Source organism: Botrytis fragariae (assembly GCF_013461495.1).
Source record: "Botrytis fragariae strain BVB16 chromosome Unknown tig00000251, whole genome shotgun sequence".
In the NCBI taxonomy this organism is placed as follows: Eukaryota; Fungi; Ascomycota; class Leotiomycetes; order Helotiales; family Sclerotiniaceae; genus Botrytis; species Botrytis fragariae.
Genome location: NW_023501003.1, coordinates 656,487 through 681,570, shown reverse-complemented (window position 1 = coordinate 681,570; position 25,084 = coordinate 656,487). Strand labels below are relative to the sequence as shown.

Sequence of the window (25,084 nt, the reverse complement as noted above, 5' to 3'; positions counted from 1 at the left end):
AAGAACATGTGTCAACTACAACGCAAAAGAGATTTCCTGCAGATTATCGGCATAGTAAATTTGTCCTTCTCCATCCCATTGCTACTACTCCAGATAATCTTGTTCATATGGTGTAAAACTCTAGACTCGAGTTACTAGATTATTGATGTAACACAATTAAAAACCCCGCGTTTTGGACGAACATGACAACTAGTCCTCCTGTCATCACAATCTTCACAAGTGGCAACCAAATTTATCACCGTAACGGAGATTCCAGCGAACCAATGCAATAGTAGTTCAAAAATTGGCTCCAATGATAAATAATTAATAGGCATCCTTAAGATCGTGTATTAGAATAGAACAATTAGCTTGAAAACATGAGCCAAGAAGAAACACAAACACAAACTTACACTTTACGAAATTTTAATTTGTCTCGTCTCCACCAAGCCATAAGATAAGTACGGTGTTACTCCAACATGGGAATGGTATTGAAGTATAAAATATTTGGACTCTCCCCGGCACATTGCTTCTTTCACGCTGTACTCTCTCATCTGAATTATAAACTATCCATAAATATTTATCGTCAACGCATACGCGGCTTCTTGTGACAATATGAACTTTGTACATAGATCTGAACTCGCTGGCTTTACCTTGTAACTCCTCAACTGCGCCCGCACTTCGCTTTATCTTTTCTCCCAGTTATCAGGCCTGCATCGCAAGCTATCATGAATGCATATCAGGTTTCAATTTTGCTTCTATTATGTAAATGCTAGCGGTTTGAAAGTTCTCACCCCTTTATAATACGCGAGCGGATGCAATTGCGGTTAAAACAGTTCATGACTACTGCCAATGGTATAGCACCAAATTATTCATTTAATGAAGAAAGCCTTTTCCCATATAATAAATATATACAGAACAAAACGCCATCAAGTATCATTACCAGATTAGACACCCGAATCAAATTCCGTGTTCCAAGCATTATCAACCCGCTCGGTATTATACCATGCATCCCATGTCTTGCATTCCGCATCTACAGCGGAAAGATCTACTCTTTGCGCAATTTCTGATTCTCGTTCTAGGAATTGAAGTGCAAGCCCCTCCCCGACATGGAACGCGATATGACAATGTAACAACCAAGCCCCAGGATTATCCGTAACAAAGGCAATAACTAAATACCCGAGAGCTGGAAGCATGGCTACATCACGCCGAGCAGGATTAGCAAAGTTTAAAGTAGATTTATCTGTGAAATTGACACTGTTCTCTTGTCCTAATATGTAAAAGTCGTGACCATGAAGATGAATAGGATGTGGTACCGCCGCGGCATTTTTGATGATCCAGAATGTCCATACATTTGCATCCGGAAGTTCAATGATACTTTGATGTACATTGTAATTTTTGTTTCCCTGGGTAACATATTGGAGCGTGGGCTTATCCCACTCAATTTCCATGTATGTATCGTTGATACTCCAGATATATGGTGCGGGTGCTTTTGGAAGCGAACTACTTCCTGGGCCAGTAACAACTAATTCTTGGGCGGTAGGCCACACGAATTCATTTTCGGGCACGGCTTTCTCATGCCAGGAGACTAGTTGAGTCTCGTCTTCACAGCTTTGGGGTATAAGAAAGGAATTGGAAGTTGGCTCCGATAATTCGACACCCTGATAGGAGAAAATGGCATTGATAGACCCATTATTAGCATTTTGACCACAGCCAAACCCCTTTTGTGTCGGAGGTTTGGGAACAATGGCTCTGAACCAGTAATTGGAAGGCGTTTGATCAGCTGTGATGATAACATCATATCGTTGACCAATTGCTATGAAGACGGTGTTGGTAGTGTAGGGCTGAATCGGTACGAAATCGGTTTGAATCACTTGAAAAGAGTGAGAGTCTAAAGTGACTTGAAAATGATTGTCTATACTCGTGTTGATGATTCGTAAACGGTATTTTGCTCCTGGAACTAGTCCTGATGCTTGATTGTACACTCCAGCGGTTTTGTGAGGGTTTCGATTGGTTCCGTTTATGAGGCCATTGTCTGCTTTTGGAGGACCTTTACTAACAGAGAGAAGGCCTTCTTCATAGGTAGACTTATAGTAGAAATCAGTAATTGGTAGTGGACCGAGATCATGGTCATAATTCAGCGAAGCAGGACCGTTAATGACAATACTTCCAAGAACTCCGTCACCATATTGGGCTGCATGGTGGGAGTGATACCAAGAGGTACCATGCTGGGTTGCGAGAAATTTGTAGATTTTAGATGAACCAGGTGGAATTGGACATTCTGTTATTCCATTTACACCATCCATGGTATTGGTATTCTTCTGAACAATTCCGTGCCAGTGAATGCTTACACTAAATAGATTCAGTATTTGATGGTGAGATAAGAAAAGCAGGGGAGATATTTACCCGTCTGTGATTATTTGATTGGCAACAGTAATTTCTAGTGTATCACCCCAATCTATGAAGAGATGAGCCAACATTGCACTGTGGAACGGGGGCCACATTGGAAAGAACTCACTTGCAGTAATGGTAGGACCTGGGTAAGTGCCGTTGACTACTAACATCCATCTTGGTGTACCGTCGGGTGACATAGTCTGATTTGTTATGGTAAGAGTGTACTGCGAAGAATGAGATATGAACAACTTTGACAACACATTAAATACATACAGCAACAACAACCCCAGTATCTGGCCATGCCTCCTCCGAATCTGTATCAATCGAATAGTTACCATTCCAACAATTCCGTGACGATGCAGTATTTAAGCAATTTGAGGTTGAAGTTCTCTTAATATTTGATAACGCCTGCTTTGGTATAGCAGAAAGAAGACAAGACGGAATGAGAATTGCTATACAAAGCAACACTGTGAAAAACATAATAAAGCATGCGTCTACTCTCAAGCAATAGGAACTGTAATCGCATTTGGTTCATTAAAAACATGGGAAGTTCACAATCTATTTATGTGATGGTAATTGCAACTGTTGTATAGGAATTGTTTATAGATTCATGATTTGGGTCACTATTGACCACATCAATTATTGATTTCTCTATGCCAGACACTTTTTGAATATGAATCACGATTTCATAGAAGGCCGAATAAAAATTCTATCGGTATTGAAGCCGAGTTCACCTTCTTAAGGCCCATGAAAAAGCCGCAGAATATTGTTGGTGTCCGTCACAGAGGCCAAATTTCATCACTCGAGAAAAAGACTTCTCTACAAACATTAAAGTGTAATGCTGGGAAACATCGCGAAACAAACGTGACCCTCAAAAGCATTCATTGTGGCGGTACTTTGAGTATGTATAGAAGGTTTTATTTCCTAAAAGAGTTTCCTGTTATGAGGTCATCAAGTATGGCCAGGTAATACATCGTCACCCCTGACTAGAAGTGATTACCGCAGTGGATACCGCCACTAAGAATGCGCTTGCAATAGGAGATATGATTCTTCAGTAGCGGCGCCGAGTGAGATGGTTTTCGTGGTGCGATCGACACGGCTGGAGCAGGGTCAAATACTGTGTGGCTGTCAAAAAATCCTTGAGATTTTCTGAGATGAGTGACAAAATGGAACAGAGATTCAAGAAAAAAGGGCACAAAATGACAAGAGAACTTTGAGAACCAATGAAAGAAAAGAAAAAATGCCTCGAAGTAAACGAATAATACATTCTCATTCCCTCCGCTTTACTCACCAATTCCATCACAAATGTTGGTAATGCAATTCTAGGGATAAGAGGCCACAGTAAGAGAAGACCCATAAAGCCGCCGCTGGTAATGGTTAAATTCTCATCTAATATACAAATTTCGGTGTACAAATCTCGCTATGCATCAGGGAGTAATGTACATAACATGACAATGTCCAATTCACCCGTTCTGTTGGTCCAATACCTTGAGTGGAGCCTAAAACTACCCGTTCATTAAACATGTCCAAATCGGTAGCAACAACGATTCAAATCCTAAACGCCAACCAAACCATCATCATTTATCTTCGTTATATGTCGTGATCCCCTCCTTCATATTTTACAGTTCGATGAATTCGAAATTCATGACACGGACACCGCACCGGGAGCATGGTCTACAGTGTCTGTTGACGGTGAAAGAATTGGAGCCTTTTCAATTGAAGATTCATCCTCGTCATGCCCACCTTCTGTCGTACTGGTTGCAGTCCCAGTGCCATTTGTCTGAGCTTGTGGAAACTTTTGATTTAGTTGGTCCTCTTCCTCTCGCGAAATCGGGGCGGGTTTAGCCTTATCTTCTCTACTAACGCTTTCCGCCAAACTCGTCCTCGAGTAAACGGAAGAGGAAGAAGAATTCCCAGCACCTATTATGAATCGGAATTTCTTGGCATCCTTCTTAGCTTGCTTCTTTTCTTCTTTAGTATCTCCCGAGACCTCATCATCGGTCAAATCCTTCTCGACTGGAATTTCCAGATACACCTGGAAGCCTCTACGTCTGAATCCTTTGTTCCATTGCCTCAAAGCTGATTTCAATTCCGATTCGTATTGAAGGTCTCTTTTGATTATCGCAGTAATTTTCCCACGCTTCCATAACCAGCTAAAGCTCTTTGACGGTGGCAGAGTTTCAATTATTTCTTTGGTGAATTGTGACCATTCGTGCTCGGAAACACCATATTTGTTCAATTTTATGTTGTACGGAAACCCGGACGATGGCATGTTTTCTTTCGAGGGTATCATTAGAGTTCTCGTTTGAGGTCGCGGGGCCTCTGCGAATGAAACTCTTCGAGAATCCGGGCCTTGGGATCTCGATCTTTCAGTTCCAAGTTCAAATGACGTTCGAGGGGTGACATTTGTAGATTGTGTAGTACGTCGAGGAGTTATATTTTGAGGTGGAATTACTGGACTGGGCCCCGGGGCTGAGGTTGGACGTTGTGTTTGTGATGGTCCCCTTCTGCACTCAGTGTTAGTTATCAGTGTGAGATGATTTTCGGGGAAGAATTCGAAAAACTTACGATTGGACTGAAGATGATCGCGAATTTGCTGTTGATCTGCTCGTCCTTGGTTTTGCTTGACTGTTCTTTCGACTTGGAGCTTTATTGGTCTCCTTGTCGAGCTCTGCGAGCAGACTTAATGCCCCGGACATGATTGTACTTTGATTAGCTACGTCGAACTGCCCGAGTGTGAATGGGAGAGTTGATGAAAGACTAGGTTCTAATCGACGAATATGTTGCGGGAGATTAGCCACAAGGAGAGGAAGGTTATGATATATATGGTATAGAGTGATCGATCAATATGTCGCTGTGTGGAATTGGGATGGACGATTGGGCACAAAAAATGGAGAATAAATAAATGATATGATTATGATGATAACAGTGATGGATGGATCTCTTTCTATGGGGGGACGAGTACGAAATGGCAGGACACGACAGCTCTTTAATCAATTCGATGCTATAAACCTTAAATTTTTGGATTATTGATGAATGATAGTGATTGTGGCCGGGTCTTGCATTTATATTCATCCATTGTAAGCGCTGATAGGTCACAATGGTCATGGTCTGTGGCGTAGCACCTGGTGCAGTGTGCACATGGTAAAGCATGGAAGGAGGCATGGATGGGTATTTTGTCAGCCCTGTTCAAGAGCCAAGAGAAATGCTGAGAAATGTACTTAATTATGGATCATATAGCAAGTGCACGGTGTGGTTGCTGGTGTGAAATCAACAAAAAGTTAAATATGATGACGGCTTTGGTAAATGACTGCAAGTGGGTATTTTTGGGTTTACTACAGCACCAGGTATTCATCAGAGTGATCATTGATGAGATGATTTTGATACCAATCGGAGTGTTCATGATCGACATTGATACACCTGAGGACCTAATATCTTGATACGAATCAATCTACTCTGTATATCTTACTGGATTCAGTATTTGAATGTTTGAAATGATTTCGAGTAGATAAGATTTTAGATTCAGGGGCGAGAGGGGGAGACTACGATTCCATGCTAATTCAATGTCTTACTGTAATACTCTCCCCGTACACAGGTACCAACATTCAAACGTTCGTAGCCGAGGCCAACGACCAAGCAATGTACCGACTTTCTTTCTGTAATAGAAATTCCACACCGTTCTTGTAAATTTGTACAACACATCACACGACCAGCCTCCACGAAAATTTCATTCTCTTCTTGAAGTATTTTTTCTTTAGTATATAAAAATCTTCAAAGAGTCATCCTCTATGTGGATTCCATAATGTCCTAATGCTAAATCGGGTAAAATATACATTCCTACTAAGAAAGTAGCAGTGGCGAGGAGTGGATCCGAATGAAGTCCAAAAACTTAAAAACGAAAAATGCGGATTTTGAGGATGGTCTAGATGTCCGGAAGTCCTAGCGATGTTGGTTTGCTGACTGTATTCGCAGTACAGAGACCCTTTGGGTAACGACAAACTTTCGAGGCGTTCCTGGACTCCATCTTTCTAGAGGAGAGGTCATGGCAGCGTCATATGAATATTCTTGTATTGACAATCTCTTGAACGTTCGATTGTTAACGAGGCTGAGTCCGTTTTCCTTCCGGACATTCTCATTTTACCGGGGAAATGGTTTGAAATCTTTTCATCTGATCTTCGTGTATTCGTATCATGCCATGAAAATTCCAGAATTGTCTGAAACGCCGTCCGAATTCTTCAACGCTTCATGTCCAATCATGACGTGTAATCCTAGCATTGTAACCAATTGTAGAGATAAATTGACAAATAGATCTAGACACGTGCATGAAATAGTTAATCGTTCGATTGAAAGGGGTGCAAATGTGAGAAATACCCCGCACGGGAGGTAGATGGACATAGGAAAAGAAAATGCTCTGGCCGAGACTAACTGCTCTCATTGTGTACAAAGCGTTGGCAGTTCGTGGCCAACACAGCCTCCAAATACGATGGATGTTAATGCCTCTAAAACTCAAATATCACATACATGATACTAAAGTTCGTTAGATCATGGACCAAGCGGTCGTGACACTTACGTGCTTGTGCGTTTGCTTAATCACATGCGATTTAGTGAAAAGGGTTATGGAAGCAGGCTGTGAATGGCATGTGGAGCATTTCAATTTACAACGTTCAGGATAGTTGCATATGTGCATTGGTTTGGACTGCATTTCGACAATTCATAGGACTTCATTCTTGTTTTTATGATATTTTGATAAAAATGAGAACATTCGAACACTATGAATCACTAAATTCATTTCGAATGATGATTTTGTTCCGGATGTTGAAAATTTGCATCCAGTCTGCAGGTCCAAACTTCTGGTCACCCTGGTTGTATATCGCTGCGGCACTTTTGATTTTGGATGAGATATTCTAAACAAGATTCATTCGTTTGCAAGAACGAGCTATGAATGAGAATGCATATGCATCTTGTTTTTAGCTTCAGCCAGACCACTCCTGGAGTGATGGCAATAAATCAGGTCCTAATAAATTGGATTTGATGAGATCTTCCATATGTTCCCCCACCGTACTACAGATGAGTGTCTATAGTATTTTCCTAAGTAGATCACGATCTTTCTTGGATCTTCCTCGCCAATCGCGGAATCGCCAAGGCTAGTTTGAGTACACTCCGCCATCAGGGCAAACGAGCAACTTATTTCGTGGGATCACTCGATGCTTTGAGACTCATTTCCCAGCAATAGAGTTTCTAATTGGCGCACCATTGAGATCCATGACCACTGAACAAATCATGGAGGAGGTCTTACTTCACTTGGGAAACCCCGGGGGTCTTCATCCAGAGGTCTTTGGGAGCCTCCATCAAATATAAACATAATCAGGCATGCTATGTAGTGAGCTTTCATCTGGAAATTTTCATCTCTTCTTGTCGCCTTTATGGTCAAAATCGCCAGTGTTATCTGCATTATCAAACCAATTTCGCTGCTCGCTCTCTTCGATGTCCCACCACTATTTTAAGGTGTATATATTTTATTGTAGGTATACGGAGGCTTGCATTGTAATGGCTATCATATTAAGACTATGGAATCAAGAGAAGGTATATATCTTGATGACTAATGATAGCTAGCGTAAATGTAGGACAGTGAATGCATTCAACATATTTTTATTCTCGTAGCCGAGGCTAAAGAACTTGCATTTGATGCTATTTTTGAAGCAGTGCTCGAAGAGTTCGCAGGTCTTTGCCCTGCATGTCCCCGACCGGTAGCCGAGACACCACCAACCGGGCCCATGAGAGAAAGTTCAATACTCCTGGGTATGTTATCACCGTTATCCCTCATCATTAGCATTTTGATAATCATCCATGATAAAGCTCGAGCATCATTTGCTCTGCTCTTGATGCGAGTGGCTCAAATGTCTTGTTACATTTGATAAGTCGCCATGCAAAAATATTACCTCACTTTATGAAGCCTCAATCTTGCAAACCCTGATGTTTTGTTCACCAAAAACTTGTGATCGCTGATCAGAATCGAGACTCCATAGTTCCAACAGGTGAGGGGTAGATACTGTGACCTCTGGTAGCCTGGACGCTAGGATAGGTTCATCAAAATTCCTTGGCCTCACTTTGGTATGGTGGTGTGCGTTTCTGTCGTGAGTTTTGTTGTGATTTGGAAGTAGCTTTTTCAAAGATTTGTTGTGTAGAGGACGATATGAGAGCATTATGTACAGTAGATACTGGTCAACTATACGCCCCCTTTTCGGAAAGGGAGGCAGTTTCAATTGTCAAACTTAACACCTAGGTGTCTCACGCTACCATTCAAATTTTCGAGTCAGTTTGATCAGTTAAAGAAGTTTCCAAGACTGGGTACTTTAAGTTATATCAATGGCAGACCCGCTGACACCAGCGTAGTTTTTGATGTACTTGGCTTCATCTAACTCCCATTAAAGCCGTATGTCTCATTCGAAAAGTTTCAAAGTATTATGACGTGGCTAACTTTTGAATACTTCTTTCATGAAACCTCGAATTCGTAAAGTTTATAGCTATATAGTTTATATAAAGGAGTTTGTATCGGGTGATTAGCTTCGTCCCTCACCTCGTGATGACCTCCTTCAATTCTCTCGTGGGTATACATTGGCTTTAATGAAATCTTGAAACGTGAAAACCTATTGCCGATCATCATATGCTTTTGAATCTTTTAAATCTTTTAAATCTTTCAGCCCATTCATCTTCGGAAAAAAATCCATAAAAAAGAAAGCCAGATAGATTATTGATAGTCTAAAGCAAACTACATTATGAATATATTAATGACATGTTTCTAGGACACAGGTATAACTGAGGCATACAATTGAATGACGTGCCAGAAGACATTCACTCAAGTAGGTAGTGAATCGTCTTTTGTCCTCGAGCTGGATTCACTCTGCTCACTGGCCAGCCTGAGAAGACTTCCTTCAATTCTGTATCTAGATCAATTAAATTTTGAAACTTTCATGCTACCTCAAAATCAAAAGTCTGGTGCAAAATGCCTTACAACGTCCCCCCGCGGGGATACATGTCTGTCATTCGAACAAATGAACTAATCGAGAAACATTTACGGGACCTGGATGCGAAGGATTGGACTATTGTACAACGCCATGAATACGAACGGAAAGTACGGCAGCGAGCTTTGCAACTAATCGACCAGGCGGTTGCGAATCATCCAGAAGATGTCCACTTGACTGGATATATGGCAGATCTTAATTGGTATTATGAGTATGGTGATAGTGAGTTGATTCATCGTTGGGCTTGTCGCAGAGACAACTAACTCAAGAAAAGAAAGGGTTCCATTCCCTTACCCATCACCAGCAGAAAATGCGAGGAATTACCTAATCAAAAATCCAAGCATTAGCGTTCGCGACTCTATTCGAGATCGTAATATACCCACGTCACGAGGTGGTCGAGCTGGTGGTGGCCAGAATGGCCATGGTGGTGCGCACCAAAGTAGTGACATTCTTGAACAAGTTGTTATAACACCATCAGATCTATCTACATCTTTCCCAACAACGATTCTGAGCTCTACCCGCCATCAGACTTCGTCAAGCACCGGAGGTGGATTGGGGTCAAGAGACAAATGAAGAATCTCAAGTTATTGGACATGTGAATGCGCAAATACATGCTCAAGAGAAGAGAAATTTATTTAGGTTGATATAAGTACAAGACTACTAGGTATACGCTAGACCATGCAGACTTCGAAAAATCAGTCGGGTCGTTTGTTCAGCCGTCTATTGTTTTTGTGAATGTTTCTTTTTTGGTTGAATGTTGTCTAAGCTGACTAATACAAGATTTCCACAACCTTTTCTCCACGACGCTCACCCCTCTTTTGTGACCAGAAACGCATGTTTTTGTGTATTGCGCGCACTTAACCTCAATGTCGTGCTCTTATTAGTGTTGTTGATCATTGGGGAAATCCATTTCCAAGAAGCCGGTATTTCCCCAGATGAGGCATTGATTGGTGCATCCGCCACATCAGATCAGTGCATTGGCCTTCAATCATCTATCTGAATCCTTATTCCTGACCTCAACGATATAATGCCTAAATGATTGCCGAGAAGCATGTCATGACTGCGTATATGTCGAAATCTTCGTTTAGACTGGGCAATGTGAGTACGAACAAGTGTTTCGTGTCATATAAATACGGCCTCAAGAAGGTTCCCAATGTATGAATCATATTCAGATATTTAGGACATTCGAAATACTGGGTTCATCGTGATTATTGAACCGCTTTCAAATACGAAGAGTTTCTGGTTGTTGGCACCGCAGTCTGGACTGTTTGAATCATTGCTCATGCGTCGAAACTGCGAGTAAAGTATACACCTTAGCACTGACTATTTTTGTCTGCGAAGTTCGGGATTTGGTATCTTCAGATCAAGAGGCTAATCCCGACAAACGCCGATTGCTGTCTTTTCGGATTCTGTTTTGTTTCCTTAAATCTACGTGACTTTTAAGGCTTGGCTGATTGTCTCAAAATGGTTGACACAATTCGCAGTAGAGATATCGAAAGCGGCTGTCTCAAAGACGTCGATATCGACCAAAGCTTGCGAAGATATTCCATCCATGTAGTACCACAATCCTTTGGAAGCACAATTGGTAGTCCGGTGAGTCTTTCCAAACCCCTATACAATCATCAACTCATTTGTGACTTTGTTCAGACCGCATTAGCAATCGGAGCATTTGCGACTACTCTGACAACGCTCTCTTGTGCTCTCATGGGGTTCCGCGGGCTATCTAATACAGATGTTTTCGTTGCGAATTTCAATTTTTGGTAGAAACTCCTTCCTCCTTCTCTTCTTTGAAATTTCATCCATTTAATCCTCTTAAAGCGCAGGCATAGGCATGGTGATCTCTGCTCAGTGGGAGCTCATTCGGGGCAATTCATATGGCTATACTGTCCTGAGTGCTTTTGGACTTTTCTATGCTGGATTTGGTGCATTGGACATTCCTTTTCTGGGAATCGCAGCTGCATATGGGAATGATACTGTACAGTATAATAATGCCCTTGGATTCTTTGTCTTGTGTAGGTATCCGTGACTGCCTGTTGAGAAGCTACGAAGCTGACAGAAACAGTGTGGTCTGTCTTCAACCTATTTTTCTTGATCGGATCACTTCCAATGTATGTACTATATATTACACCTCTGGCAATCTTCCGATTGAGATCTAATCAATACTCTAGAAACCTCGTCTATGTTGCCATCTTCTTTTTTGTACAACTAGCCTTCACTCTCGTCAGCGCATCGTACTTCTGTGCTGCAGACGGCAACGTTGCAACAGCCGCCGCACTCAAGAAAACTGCCGGAGCCTTTGCTTTCATAGCGGGGATGTTTGGATATTATACTGTGGGACATTTGATGTGCCAGGAAGCACTATTTTTCGATTTTCCAATGGGCGATACCGGTCGATTCTTCAAGAGGAAATTGAACAATGAGAGGCCGGTTCCACAACAACATGAGAAGGAATCTCAAGCCTGAAGGGTGGTTTAAAGAGGAGACACCGAGGTTCATGAGGGAGGTTGTGATTGCGGTATAAAATAAGGCTTGAGAAAAAATAAAAGCACGGATAAATTGCTGAAGCAATTGAGATTCGGTTTCCAAAATTCCGAAGCTACGGTCTCCTACATGATTAAGTCCCTCAAAATGTAATCTTTACGGCGCAGGCGTGAGATTCTCAGGAGTACGGTAAACGATTTCAGTGCGATAGCATTGAAATTGTGGGTTTATCAGTGGCAGGCGGAAAACTTCCGGCAGCACAGACTAGACTGACTTCTCAATCGATAAACATTGTCTCAAGTCTTTCACGACATTGAAGCTCATAAACCACATCTTTTACATATATAACATGACCTACCTTTAACCTAACGCCTTCAATATTTCTCCAGCACATTGCCGTCATCGTCACCATTTTCACAATGGCCCCATCAGTTGATTCTCGCATTTCCAAAATCCACCCCTTCTATCGTATATTTCTCCTCTACATCGAACCTATCCTGGCCCTCTCTGGCGCATACCTAGCCTACTTCCAACCCTACAAATTCATCCACGGCACGGCCCCCTCTTCCCTTTCTAAACCCTTCGTTTCTCTCTCCTCAACCCTTACCCCAGACCCCGTGATAAAGTTTCTCTCCACTGATATCGCGGCTCTGTATATCCTATTCACAATCAACGAAGCGGTCGTCCTGAGACTCACTCGCGATTATTCCGTGTGGAAAACTGTGGTATTTGCTATGTTGGTGTGTGACGTAGGGCATGCTTGGGGAATCTACGAGGCGGATTCAATTGGGCTTTTTAACGTTGGGGGATGGTCGACGGAGGAGTTGATTAACTACGGGATTCTCGGGTTTGGGTTGGTGTTGAGAACTGCATTCTTATTGGGGCTCGGGAATAGGAAGTAGGGAGAAAGAGAAGGAGTGCACAGTTCCAAGGTTTGGGAGTTTCCATTCCTTGATGCCCTTTAACCTCTACTTGAGTCTAAGGCAAAGGAACTTCTGGCTTTCGATATGTGTGAGATGCCCGAGTCATATGGGTCACTATATATTATTCGAAGCTGAACAGACATTGATTCTGATATCGATTGTCTTCTTCCGGAAAAACAAGCACTCCGCGTCCTCTAGCTGAATCTCTTCATTTCATGAAAACTGACACGGGGGCAAAATTATGCAGAGCTTTTGCTACTACTATTTCTCACTACTGCAGCAATAATCAAGCGATGAATTGGTCGTTAGCTACGAATAAATACCAATCCTCGTGTCCCGCCCATCCTAAACAGTCTCAACATGCGAAGCGGCCCTCTCCTTTTCCAATCCCGCTGTGATTCCCGCTCTCAATGCCTCTTCCTCCTGCTCCAATTCCGCCCATACAACTGCATGCGCTCTCCTAGCCGGTAAATTGCGCTGAAAAAGCCTATCAACCGCCTCCAGAGGAACGTTCTTCGTTTCTGGAATCAAGAAGAAGACGAATGCCGCACCCCAAATCATCAATGATGCGAAGAACAAGTAGACTCCATATCCCATTGAAGAGAACATTTGAGGTGTGAATCTCGAGATGAGAAAATTCCATAGCCAGTTATGGGCAGCGGCATGTGCTTGAGCTAGCGTTCGGACGCTTTGGTCGAAGATCTCGGCGTTTATTACCCAGGGTGTTGGGTTCCAGGTTGGGGTGTAAAATGCCTAAAGAGTTATCAGTAAGTCATTGGGTATCCAATTGGCTGGGGACTTACAGTCCACAAGTAGAAAAAGAAAACTGCAGATACACCAGAAGGCGGCAGGGAACTTGTTGGGTGATCCGCAGGTTTTGCAATTGCAATGTAACCAGCGACGTAGTACATGCACAAAGCTCCACCAATGGATCCGATCATCAATAGCTTCCTGCGACCCAATTGATCAATCAGGAACAGCAAGTAAATGATAGTTCCCACGGTTTTGACAACACCAAATAGACCGGTCGAGAATAGTGAAGTATTGGTACCGATAATTCCAATACTCTTGAAGATAGTTGGAGAATAATAGTTGACGGCATTGATACCAGAAGCGTTTTGCCAAAAGAACAATGCACCTCCAAGGAAAAATCTCCATTGAATCTTTCGACTTCTCGCGAGGAGTTTGAATGGTTGCCAGAATCCAAGACCACCACCCGCCATTTGTTGTTCAATATTTTGGTCGATTGCGTAGATCTCTTCCCTGATGTAGATATCATCTTCAGTGAGGTTTCGAATCCAGCATAGATTTTTGATAGCTTTATCCCGTTTTCCTTTGCTCATCAACCACTATATGGAATAAGATTTAGCCATGGTTCGGAAAAGCAATGCAATTGAGAAGAAATAGTGAAAGATTTGGAAGCCAGTGTACTCACGCGAGGGGTTTCGTGAAGCCAAAATGATCCAAATAATAACAATCCGGAAGGAATAAGCTGAATTGCAAATGGAATTATCCATTGCTCGTGGTTAGATGGAAGAGTTTCAGAGATTCCGTACTGCAGAGACAATTAGCAACTCTCCCCTCACTCAACGATTGTTGTTCTCACATTAATCCAGAATCCAACCAGTCCACCAATCTGCCATCCTAACTCAAACATCTGGCAGATGATTAGCAAGAACTTTAATGTGCAATTGACTGGCAAAACCTACGCAAATTAATCGACCACGAATTGCAGGTGGAGATATCTCGGAAATATAAATGGGAGCTAAGCTCGAACAACCTCCTACGCCCAAACCTGCAAGAACTCGACCGCCGTATATGAGACCCAGGCCACGATCTCCATTTGCACCAAGCATCATTGCAGCACCAATTGTAAATACAGCACTAAATACAGCCATTCCTCGGACTCTTCCAAGGAAATACGCCGCAATGTACGCAAAGAGAGAACCGAAGAATGCTCCAGCTTGATAACATGATACGATATTGGCGCTCACAAGATTTAACTTCGTGGTAGATAATGCGGCGAAGTTGAATTCCTCTTTGAAAGATGGCAGGGCGATAGTTGTTCCTATGAATGCGCTATCATAACCTATCATGACAGCAGCAAAACCAGCGACAATAGAACATGCATATACACGCCAATTATAGACTTGAGAAGGAGTAGGGCGATCCTCGACTTTGGACAACATCCCCATGATAGCGGATTGGAGCTCAATACTCAGAGATATTGAGATCTAGATTGGGGTACGACAAGAAAGAGGGAAATTGTCAAATTTATTTTGCGCATGGCTGGATCTTATCCAGAGCTTCTTATCCACTTTCACACATACGTAACCTTCACCCTCACCGGAGCTTCGATGTGAATATGCACGGCTGAGGCGTGAGATTGATCGACCAATAATCTGTATAGAAGCATGGTTCCCGGTAAAAGATTGACCCTCATACCCTGGAATTTATTTCCATCTGACCTGTGTGCAATAAGGGAAATCGAACATGTTTGCAAGTGATAAGTGCCAGCAATATATCTTCAAGCTCCATATCATGAACTAATTTGAGATTCAATGAAGCTTTCGATGTATAGGGTAGAGAGTCCCGAGACTATGTTTTCAGTCCCAGTACTAAGTAGAAATTGAAAGATCGAAGCTCCTCGAGTTCCATTTAACCTAGCTGGCCAAAACGGCGGTCGCTTACAACCCCGAGAACCCCATCTTCTCCAACCCCCCAGTCCCCGCGAATCCACAAAAAGCCACCCCGCAATCTTACTGACAAGCGGATAAACACTTTGCACTCTCCCTGCAAGCTTTTCTTTGGTCCTTTTGTTTAAAGCTTGTTTCTATATAAAGAAAACTATTATCTGATCTTTCATTGGGACAGCGCGGAAAAAGAATGATCAAATTTAGCTTGTGGTATTGTTTTCAGCTGTTAGCTTTTCTGAATCCATTATCGAGTGGACCCAAAATGCTTACCAAACTATTGGAAAGCTTGATTTCATTTTAGACGTTAGAACATCTTCCTATGGAGCATTTGGGCCAAGAAAGTGGGTAAATTTAATATTCCATTCCCTGCACTCATTGCTTATTACATCTGCCAGAGCTGGTGTGTCGAATCCATTCTGATTCCCATCTTCGCTCGCACGATCACGAGACGAAGGAATGTGAACAGATGATCCTCAACAATCAGTGATTTAACTGTACAGAGACAAACTCCCGAGATGTGATCTACTGCTCACACAGTGAATTCACAAATCTAGACAATTCCTGAGGTCTTTATAGGTTTGTTTTGATTCAAAATGGACATGTTGGGATGATCCTAACATGTCCACTTTTGAAGAAGAAAAAAAAATCTCGTGCTTCGTGCCCACACCGATAGGAAGTTTATAAAAGGGGACGCCTTTTAAGGTTGCTCTTTCCACCTAGATCAGGATTCACAAATGAACGCAAAATTTTAGATTTGCTCCTTATTCAACACAGCTACTGAAAACTTGAATCTATAAGAAACTCGTGTAGAGTTGACTGATATTGAGGGAAAAATAGACACGTCTAAAAGACTTGGCATTATTTTCCACATCATCATCAATGTTATCTTATTCAGTCGGACGTGCAGCTCACTTTAATTTCAAGTTTGCTGCATCATTAATCCTTATCAACTTCGAAATTCCGAGCCTGCTTTACCAAAGATTCGAATTATAGCTCCGAGAAAGAGTTCTCTCAACAAGAGAGAATGATTCAAAGCTGGACATGTGATATAATGACATCTTGTTTTAGTTTCAAAGAAGGGATCTCAACATAACACCCGCCTTCAAACTAAAAATTTCTTCGTTTTCCTTTCTTGACCCAAGATTGTGCGCAACCAAGTTGTGACTTCGTGCCTCTACCGTTCACTCTCCTCTCGCTAGTTCTCTCTGTTAGTTGGTGTTCTGCGAGACAAAGCCGAACAATTAATTATACACTTCATCCTTAACTTACCACTACCTATTTTACACAAACGTGCGAAAGTTAAAATACTTCATGCTACTTATTTCTGAGCCAACTGATTTTCAAGCCATGGGTCACTTTTCGCTTCCATGCCGTTCCCCTTTCCCGGCAACGTAAGACTGTGAGACAGTAATCTTGGCAAACCATATCCCAGATATCCGTTCAGTAGTACCTGTGCACTCTTGCGAAAAAGCTAGACCTTTGCAGCGTTGTCAGATATCTCAGACAAGAATCTCACCCATTTCGTTCACACAGCTACTATCAACCTCAGTCTCAATCTCAAGGGTATATCTCTAATCATTTCTGTTCGTTGGCTGCGCTTGCAGAGCTATCTTTCCTGGTTCCTAATTACACAGCAACTCCTTTTTATTCATACCTACTGATCCAACCCGTATCAATATTACCACCCGTAAAATACCACCATTGCCCACTAGCTAGCTTTGATTAACTTTATCATCCGTCACCCATCATCATGAAGCTTTCATTCCTTCCGCATTAATTGTCATCTATCTTCTCCACTTCGAGTTTGGCTTCCTCCCAAGTTTCCTTATTTTTTTTAGCCCATTCAATTTGAGCTCTCGCGTATGCAAGCTGTGAACATGATTAGTGTTTCCGTCGCAATTTTGCTATGGGTATGCAAAAGAGGGAATGTAGCAGGAGGTTAACACATACCATATATCTCTTCAAATCATCTTCTTTCTCTTTTTGAAACCTCTGCAAATCCTTAAGAACACCTGCACTTGCATCCTTAACATCTTGTGCGGACGCAAGTTGTGCTTGCTCCAAATGTGAAATGGCCTCTCTAGTCTTGCTAATCTGATCCCTCCGTGTTCGCTCCGGGTCAGCATCAACAACGCCATGAACTGCATGACTTATACGTCCAAAGATCTTGTTTGTGATGAAATTTCCACTGGAACTTTTTCGATGAGTAGGAGGAATTTCTTCCTGTTGAGGGATTCCTTGAGAAGCAGATGGAGTTTCGCCGTGAGTTGGAGGAAAATCGGAGTCAATTGATGCCGTATCATCATGCGGCGATTCACGTCTTACCTGTGGCGGTTCTCTTGCAGACGAATTTGACCGCCGTGGTACATTGCCAGTTCCACTATTGGTTAGATATTGGTCGATTCTCTTTGCTTCAGCTTCGCTCCTTTCCAACTGCTCTAGAAGAGCTTTCTTCTTAGCCAGGTCCTCGTTAGTCATCTCTTGCTGAACCCTCTTCAAAACGCGATATCTCAAAACACTTCGCACTACACCGGCAAATTGTGCACTCTCGCGCATTGGTTCGGCAAAGGTTGCACCTAAGGAAGCAGAGAGTTCCTCGGTCGCAATGTAAGAGGAATCAACAGCTTGACCAACTCTTTCGATAGCAGCTGCAAGAGATGCCGATGGCTCCGAGAGCGAAAACCCATTGTATCTAGCGCCAAGTTCCGCCAAATCGGTCGACAACGAAGACAAATGGGTCAATGTCCTCCGGTTCACTCGTTCAATGGGTCCGGTCAACAACGCTTCCAAGTCCTTCGTAGAAGATTCAAAGCTTATGAAGTATGGATCCAAATCCTGTTCACTCAAATTCGCACTTTCCGGAGGGATTCTGCCAAAGACTTGCGGTCCGGCTGTAGAATGCGCTGCGGTGGAAGGACTGGCGGCATACCCAGAAGGTTGTGCTATCATACCTTGAGCATTTGTAGTAGATGTAGAAGCTGCCTTGAGTTTCGCAGAGGATGCAGGCACAGGTAGGAATGCGTGAGCTGGTGTGGGGTTGGCGGGGTCGAGTGGTGGGGCTTTCATATTGGATTTTGGAATTGATGCGATAGGATGGGAATGTAATACTTCGTTCTAATGAGAGTTAGAATAGGACCGGTAGCGGAAATTGAACGATCGCCGACTTACCCAACTTGCGTTTGGATCCAGAAATCTCCACCAAACCCCATCATTCCGTACCTCATCCATTCTCCTACATCTGTTCAAGAAGACAGCCAACATGCGCTTTCGAAGATCTATCATTTGTTGATCCACCTTTGCTTTGGTTGGGTTCGCCGCATAATCTGCTATGGTATGCTTTTCTGGAATAGGTGGAATGATCAAAGTAGGATGCAACCTGGAGAGGGCATCTCTTAAAGAGGCAAACTCGGAATAGCGACGACGGACTTCAAGATCCTACTATATTGTTAGCTTGTCTTTTTCACCTAGCTAGTTACCATACCCCGGTTCTTATCGTATACACAATATATTTCCCACCACTCTCAGAACTCTTCCCGGCATCAACAATCAGAATAGGGAGATCCGGATTCTCGTAAAGAATTTGTTCAATGCGACTATCGTACCCCCCTTTCTTTTGCCTTCTTGTAGCCTGAGAGGCTTCGCCATAATCCTCATCACTTCCTGCCTCACTCGGATCATAACTTAGATTGCGCTGCTCTGGTACATTATCTTGGTTTTCGCTGATGGTGGAAGGAGTGCGTGGTCCACCAAAATCATGTTCTATGATATCCCAGCCCTCGGAGTCAGCATCAGACTCAGCACCTGGCGCGTAGCCCAGGAAAACAGAGAACATTTTGATACAAAGTGATCAAAGTTGTGAAAATGAAAGACAAGAACTTACGAGATCCAGGTGAATTCGGGACAGCATTTGAAGAAGTTATTGAATCTCGGCGCTCGAAGCTGGTGCCGTATGGATTATTGTCTTCATCATTCCACATCATGTATGAATGATCTGCTTGCTTGTACTGTAAGTTTTCTGTGTTTCTGTGAATATTTGATTAATGATTAGACAATTGTTTGTGTGTTGTGATTTGATGTTATTCGAGATCATGGCAGTTGGAACAAGCACTCAAGGAAAGCTTTCCTACATTCATTCTGAGTTCTAACATAGTTGATCACCAGCCATCGTCATTGGTGTGCACAGACCACAACCATCATTGAGGCTTGATTGATAGAAGCCCCTCACAAAGTGAACTGTGGCACTATAAGTATTCAATTGTCTACTTCAAATTTCATTCGATGATTTGGTATAAAGAATTGCTCAATATAAGAAAGGCCCTGACATATATTATTAAAACACGATAGAAGTTCTGTCCTGCTTGGCAACTGAACTATCTTTACCTTAACATCCCACTGCCATTGATCTTGGATTGTCCTCTTTGTTCAGAACTATTACTCTATCGGCCAAACATCTAAATGAAGAGATTGTTCCAGGCATTACACCATAGTCACCAGATAGGGAGTTTCCCTTACAGATACATATTACAAGTTGCTCATTCGAATGCCATCAGGTGTCAGTTCAGATCTCTCTCACAGCTTCATCATATGCTGAGTTGATACCAACTAGTCAAGACTTTAGCCTGCTCAGGAACCCCCCCTCTCTTCCCTTGGTGAAAATCATGGGATGAGACAATACCACTATTGTCACTTCATCATGGTAAGGATATTCATTGTCATTCAGAAAACTCATCCGCAAGTACTATATCAATTCTAATCCGATCAAGCAAGGCCCAAAGCTCCACCTTGTGCAAACCAAGAGTGGAAGCTAGGCAAAGTCGAGTGAGTTCCTTTCCCCTTGTTGACTTAGACGAGCAGCCAGAGAATGTAGAGATCTCATTGAAGCCACCAACCCTCGAGATTAAACTCCAATATACGAAGCATTAATCAATCACACTTCACAAAATCATCACAATCAAGATTCAGATATCTGTTTTATTTCATTTTTCATTTCCCACCTCGTTCCACCCCTCGAACCTACCTCCCTATCATCGGATCATATTGCCAGGTCCCTTTCTATCCTGATACCTAATCCCAGACTGGTCATCATTCCCTATCCAATACCCTCTTGAACTCTTTAATTATTTCCTCTCTCTTTTTCTGGATATCAATATCAAGCATTCAATATCCTCTCTTGAGATCCTCGCCTTCCTCAATTCTTCATCCGCAAATGTTTCCCTTGACATCTCAACCCACGAAACAAAAAGATACACAGAACGCAAGAGCCATTGGAGACCAAAACAAGAAAGAAAGCACAACGAAGCGAATGAAGGTAGTAAAGAAAAGATGAAATGGAATAAATAAGAAATTGAGAGCTCGGTATTACAACACAATATTTCCTGCCTATGCCTATCAAATGCACGCAAGTTCAATTTCAAACAAATCAACTAAGCCACTTTTTCCTCCTCCATACTATAAGCTCAAATAATCATTAAAAGAAGTCACTGTCCTTAATTAATGTCCTGCCACTTCCTCTTCAGCCCAACCATTGAGTCCATGTCCTTGTCCATCAATGCCAAGTCCGTATCCGCTGTTGAAACCTCCATTGCCTAGACCACCAGAGAAAGAGCTTTGATATTGATGTCCTCTACCTCTTGGGTTTCCTTGCTGCTCTCCATTTCCATTACCATCTGGTTGTGCGAAAACAGGAAGAGAAACAGCCCTGCTGTGGCTTCCTCTAGCTGGAGCCAACAATCCATTCATGGTGGGTGCTCCAGATGATTGGAAACCATTCGTATTGCTAATGCTTGCGCTTGAGCCGTGTCCATTCGATTGTGGTTGCTGGATATTCATGTCATCCATGTTACCACCACCGTACAAAGCAGCTTGTTGCGCTGCAAGGACTTGTTGCTGCTGTTGTTGAAGAGCTGCAACGGAGTACGGATCAAGGTTTTGTTGTTGCTGTTGTTGAGCTTGTTGAGAAACTTGGTTGAGGTACATAGTCAAAGGATTGTTGCTTCCAGCGTTAAGAATAGTTGATGGAGTAGACCCCTGTTGTTGTTGTTGTTGCTGCTGTTGGAAATTTCCATTTGATCCATTGATTGAACCAGGAGCTACAGAACCTGTCGGGGAAGAACCATTCTGACTGGGTTGAAGACCACCCGAATGAGGGGGTGAGTTAACACCATCACCGCGTGGAGATTGGGATTGTTGGACTTGTCGTGGAGGATTTCCACATCGATCTTTTCCAAAGTTGACTTTGAATCGACGGTACTCTTCCTTTCCTCGGATGGCCTCAATTGCCTTAATAGCATTTGCGATATTCGTGAAGTTTACGAAGGCGCAACTCTTCTCTCGAAGAGTGTTGACCAATTCAATCTCACCGTATTCAGAGAAATCTTGTCTCAATCTCTCTTCGGTCCATGATTCATCCAAGTTACCAATGTAGACATTTCTTGATGCACCACCACTAACAGCAAGGGCAATTGCAGCTGGGAGAGCACCAGAGTGTTTTCCCCACCCAATCTTCAATCTTCTGTTGTGAATCATCAATCCTTGCAAGTTACTCAAAGCATAGAAAGAAGCAGCAGAAGTAGGATCAATGAATGTGACGAAGCAAATGTGCTTGTCGGGTATATATCGAATGTGATGTAAAAGACCACCTCTAACAACATTGCAAATTTCTTCGATTGTTGTTTCTGGATGAATGTTACCCAGGTAAACAGTTCGGTTTCCAAGGTTATTGATTCCACCCGCAGTTGTGGCAACAGCAGCAGCAGCTACGGATTGTTGAGCAAGAGCATTAGAAATCAAGTCACGATCAGCCCCATTGAGAACATGAGCATATCCTGGTGCAATACCAAGATATTGTGCAGCATTCTGTTGTTGGGTCTTCGAAACGTAAGCGCAACGATCCTTTCCGTAGTAGACCCGACGTGGCGATTGCCATTTTGCCTCTTGAGGTAACTGAGAGACAGCCTTAATAGCGTTTCCAATCGACAAGAAATGAACAAAACCAATTGCCTTTTCTCGAACAATCTTCACTGTATCAATTGGGCCGAATTTTCCAAGATCTTCACGCAGCTCATCTTCGGTGACCTCCTCGCCAAGATTTCCCAAATAAACATTTCTCGAAGCACCTGATTGTTGAACGGCAAGAGCGACGGAAGTGGGCACTTGAGAAGGCTTTCCCCAACCAACCTTGATATCCTGGCCTCTGATAGAGAGCTTCTTCAAAATCGCATCGGAGTGGAAATGTGTGGCGGAACTTCCATCCAAAAATGAGATGAAAGCGCAGTTCTTATCCGGCAAAAGTCGAACAGACTCAATCTGCCCACTTCGGACGTGACCGAGGATTTCTTCAGCGGACGTCTCAGGAGGAATGTTTCCCAAGTAAACAGTTCGGCTGGTTCCTGAAACTAAACCAGGTGACATCTGTACTGGAGAGGAAGGAGCCATGCTCATGTTCTGCATCCCGTTGTTCATTTGTGCAAATCCACCAGTTGGGGACTGTGGGTTGTAGAACTGAGGTGCGCCATAAGTCGAAGGGGAGACCAAGCTCTGATAGAGTTGAGGAGACATAGGTCCAGTTGGGCTTTGAGGTTGCTGTTGATTCTGCTGTTGCTGTTGGAATGTTGCATAGTTTTGAAATTGAGGACTTTGGAACGCAGAAGGAGTTCCTGGTTGGAATGGACTACCAAGGAGAAGCTGTGAAGGTAACAAAGGTGTGAATTGCATATCGAATGCGGTCCCTGGTGTTGTCATATCATTTTGACCTTGTTGGCCCATGCTCTGTGTATTTATTGAAGGAATGTTCACTCTGCGAGGATGTCTATCACCGTAACCACCCATCGAAAACTGATTTGAGCTGTATGCGCCATGAGAGAAGCCCGTATCGCTGCTGGAAGGCTTCGATGCATGCCCAAAGGGTCTATTTACAGATGTCGCTCCAGATCCGCCATTTTGAGATTGTGACTCCTGCATCCCGAGAAGATGAGGTGGCAGGACAAAGCTGTCCCGCACAAGAGATGATATTACCGCCGTTTTGAAAGATTAAAATGTGCCTGCAAAGGCACGTTGAAGAACTTTTGGTCTTGAAGATTGAATGAATCAATTGACCAAAAGATATCCAACAGAAAATTAATCTGCCAAAAATCGTAAGAAGAGTGTATGTGCCGAGAAATTCGAAATCGAAATATTTGTCTGAAGTGAAGTTTGGATATGTATTAACAAAGCTAGGTATGTAGATATTCGAGGTTGGCTGGTTGGCTGGAATTGAGAATGTTTGCCGCTATAAACAAATTCTTGTATAGATAGAAATATGAATATTAAAATAGGTTCAGTTTGTATACAAGTATTCGAATCGAAAGGAGGAAGTTGTCGATGTGAATCGTCGCAAAATATCTGTGTGGTAGATGTTCGAAGTGTGTTGGATCGAAGGAATGGACGTTTGAAGTTAAGTGAATGCTCGAAGGACTTTATTTGACCGCAAAGGATTCCAATCGAAGTGATGGTCGTTTCGATGCGAAGACAAATTGGGCAGTTCTAAAAGAAAAGCTTCAGAATATCTGCTCGATGCAAGATTTGAGTGGGCTGTATAGAGAATATTGGAACAATAGTAACAACAAAGAAGTTTTGTCTTTTTCTTATTAAAAAAAAGGAGGTAGACTTTTCGACAAGCTCATTCGAATAGTTTGGACGAATCGATAAGGACTGTCTAGATTTCTTTTCTTCTCGGATCGTCTTCTTCTTCTTCTTCTTCTTTTTTCAATACACACTTCTTCTGCTCCTCTTCTTGTCTTCTTCAATTCAATCCTCTTGTCGATATTCGAGAATCAAAAGATCAAGAATTAGAGTTGTGAAAGGGTAAAAAAAGGGGAATGCAAGATAGTCAATCCGCTTTTTTTAATCTCTCTTGAGATGGGGACCTGATGGTGGAAATGATACCAAAAAAGAGTGTATTCAAAATGAATTAACCAAAGAAGGAATAATTGGAATCAAAAATCAACGAAAAAGGAGTAAAATAGAATTGAACAATATCTTGAAAGAATTGTGAATTGTTCAAAGCATAATATAAGAAGTAGAGTAATGAAGGAAGATGGAGAGAGGGAGTGAGTTGTGAGAGTGAATGTGAGAGAGGACTGAAATGAAAAAGATTGAAAGCGGGCAAGTGAAGTTAGGATGGAATAGGACGATGGGAAAAATAATACCTTAGATAATTTATCTGATCGAGTATGATCTGGAATTGAACCAATCAAATACTAGAATTCATGAATAAGAGAGAGAAAAAGGGAGGAATTCCTCATTTTAATTAAACCGAAAGTAGTTTGGGGTGATGGCTTGATGTGGGATAGTATAATTTAACATGGGGTCCTTCCTTTTCTAGAATGAATCCCGCCAGTACCTCACTAGTAGCTCACTAAGCTACCTGGTACCTTGGTTGGTTCATTATTATCCTCCCCTTTTACTCGAAATATGGAAATGAATGTACGGTATGGGGTGGGATGGGATGGGATGGGATGGGATGGGATGGTGTGTGCTGGGAAGTGGTATGGGATGGGATGGTATGGGATACGGTATGGGATACGGTATGGCATACGGTATGAGATGGGATGTG

General features: G+C 42.6%; 6 protein-coding genes across 6 annotated transcripts; 2 read left to right on the top strand and 4 right to left on the bottom strand.

The window, feature by feature from the left end:
- Positions 1–923: 923 nt before the first annotated feature.
- Positions 924–5,069, bottom strand: Bfra_011786 (putative laccase precursor protein; the record flags this gene model as incomplete). Its single annotated transcript, XM_037342112.1, has 8 exons — positions 924–2,328; positions 2,383–2,434; positions 2,495–2,594; positions 2,644–2,778; positions 3,662–3,790; positions 3,838–3,869; positions 4,033–4,877; positions 4,939–5,069. 8 exons carry the CDS (start codon positions 5,067–5,069, stop codon positions 924–926), a joined length of 2,829 nt encoding a protein of 942 aa, XP_037188192.1.
- Positions 5,070–9,373: 4,304 nt separating this feature from the next.
- On the top strand, positions 9,374–9,965 carry Bfra_011785 (uncharacterized protein; the record flags this gene model as incomplete). Its single annotated transcript, XM_037342111.1, has 2 exons — positions 9,374–9,614; positions 9,667–9,965. 2 exons carry the CDS (start codon positions 9,374–9,376, stop codon positions 9,963–9,965), a joined length of 540 nt encoding a protein of 179 aa, XP_037188191.1.
- An 891-nt stretch (positions 9,966–10,856) lies between these two features.
- Positions 10,857–11,855, top strand: Bfra_011784 (putative acetate transporter protein; the record flags this gene model as incomplete). Its single annotated transcript, XM_037342110.1, has 5 exons — positions 10,857–10,985; positions 11,040–11,152; positions 11,211–11,404; positions 11,455–11,500; positions 11,561–11,855. 5 exons carry the CDS (start codon positions 10,857–10,859, stop codon positions 11,853–11,855), a joined length of 777 nt encoding a protein of 258 aa, XP_037188190.1.
- A 1,286-nt stretch (positions 11,856–13,141) lies between these two features.
- Positions 13,142–14,991, bottom strand: Bfra_011783 (putative quinate permease protein; the record flags this gene model as incomplete). The annotated part of the gene is made up of 5 exons (XM_037342109.1): positions 13,142–13,549; positions 13,600–14,145; positions 14,232–14,351; positions 14,403–14,453; positions 14,506–14,991. The coding sequence occupies 5 exons, from the start codon at positions 14,989–14,991 to the stop codon at positions 13,142–13,144; spliced, it is 1,611 nt and encodes a 536-aa protein (XP_037188189.1).
- Positions 14,992–17,265: 2,274 nt separating this feature from the next.
- Positions 17,266–19,469, bottom strand: Bfra_011782 (putative sorting nexin-41 protein; the record flags this gene model as incomplete). Its single annotated transcript, XM_037342108.1, has 5 exons — positions 17,266–17,361; positions 17,443–18,606; positions 18,661–18,927; positions 18,974–19,293; positions 19,373–19,469. The coding sequence occupies 5 exons, from the start codon at positions 19,467–19,469 to the stop codon at positions 17,266–17,268; spliced, it is 1,944 nt and encodes a 647-aa protein (XP_037188188.1).
- Positions 19,470–20,982: 1,513 nt separating this feature from the next.
- Bfra_011781 (putative negative regulator of differentiation 1 protein) lies at positions 20,983–23,451 on the bottom strand (the record flags this gene model as incomplete). The annotated part of the gene is made up of 1 exon (XM_037342107.1): positions 20,983–23,451. The coding sequence occupies one exon, from the start codon at positions 23,449–23,451 to the stop codon at positions 20,983–20,985; it is 2,469 nt and encodes an 822-aa protein (XP_037188187.1).
- Positions 23,452–25,084: the final 1,633 nt, after the last annotated feature.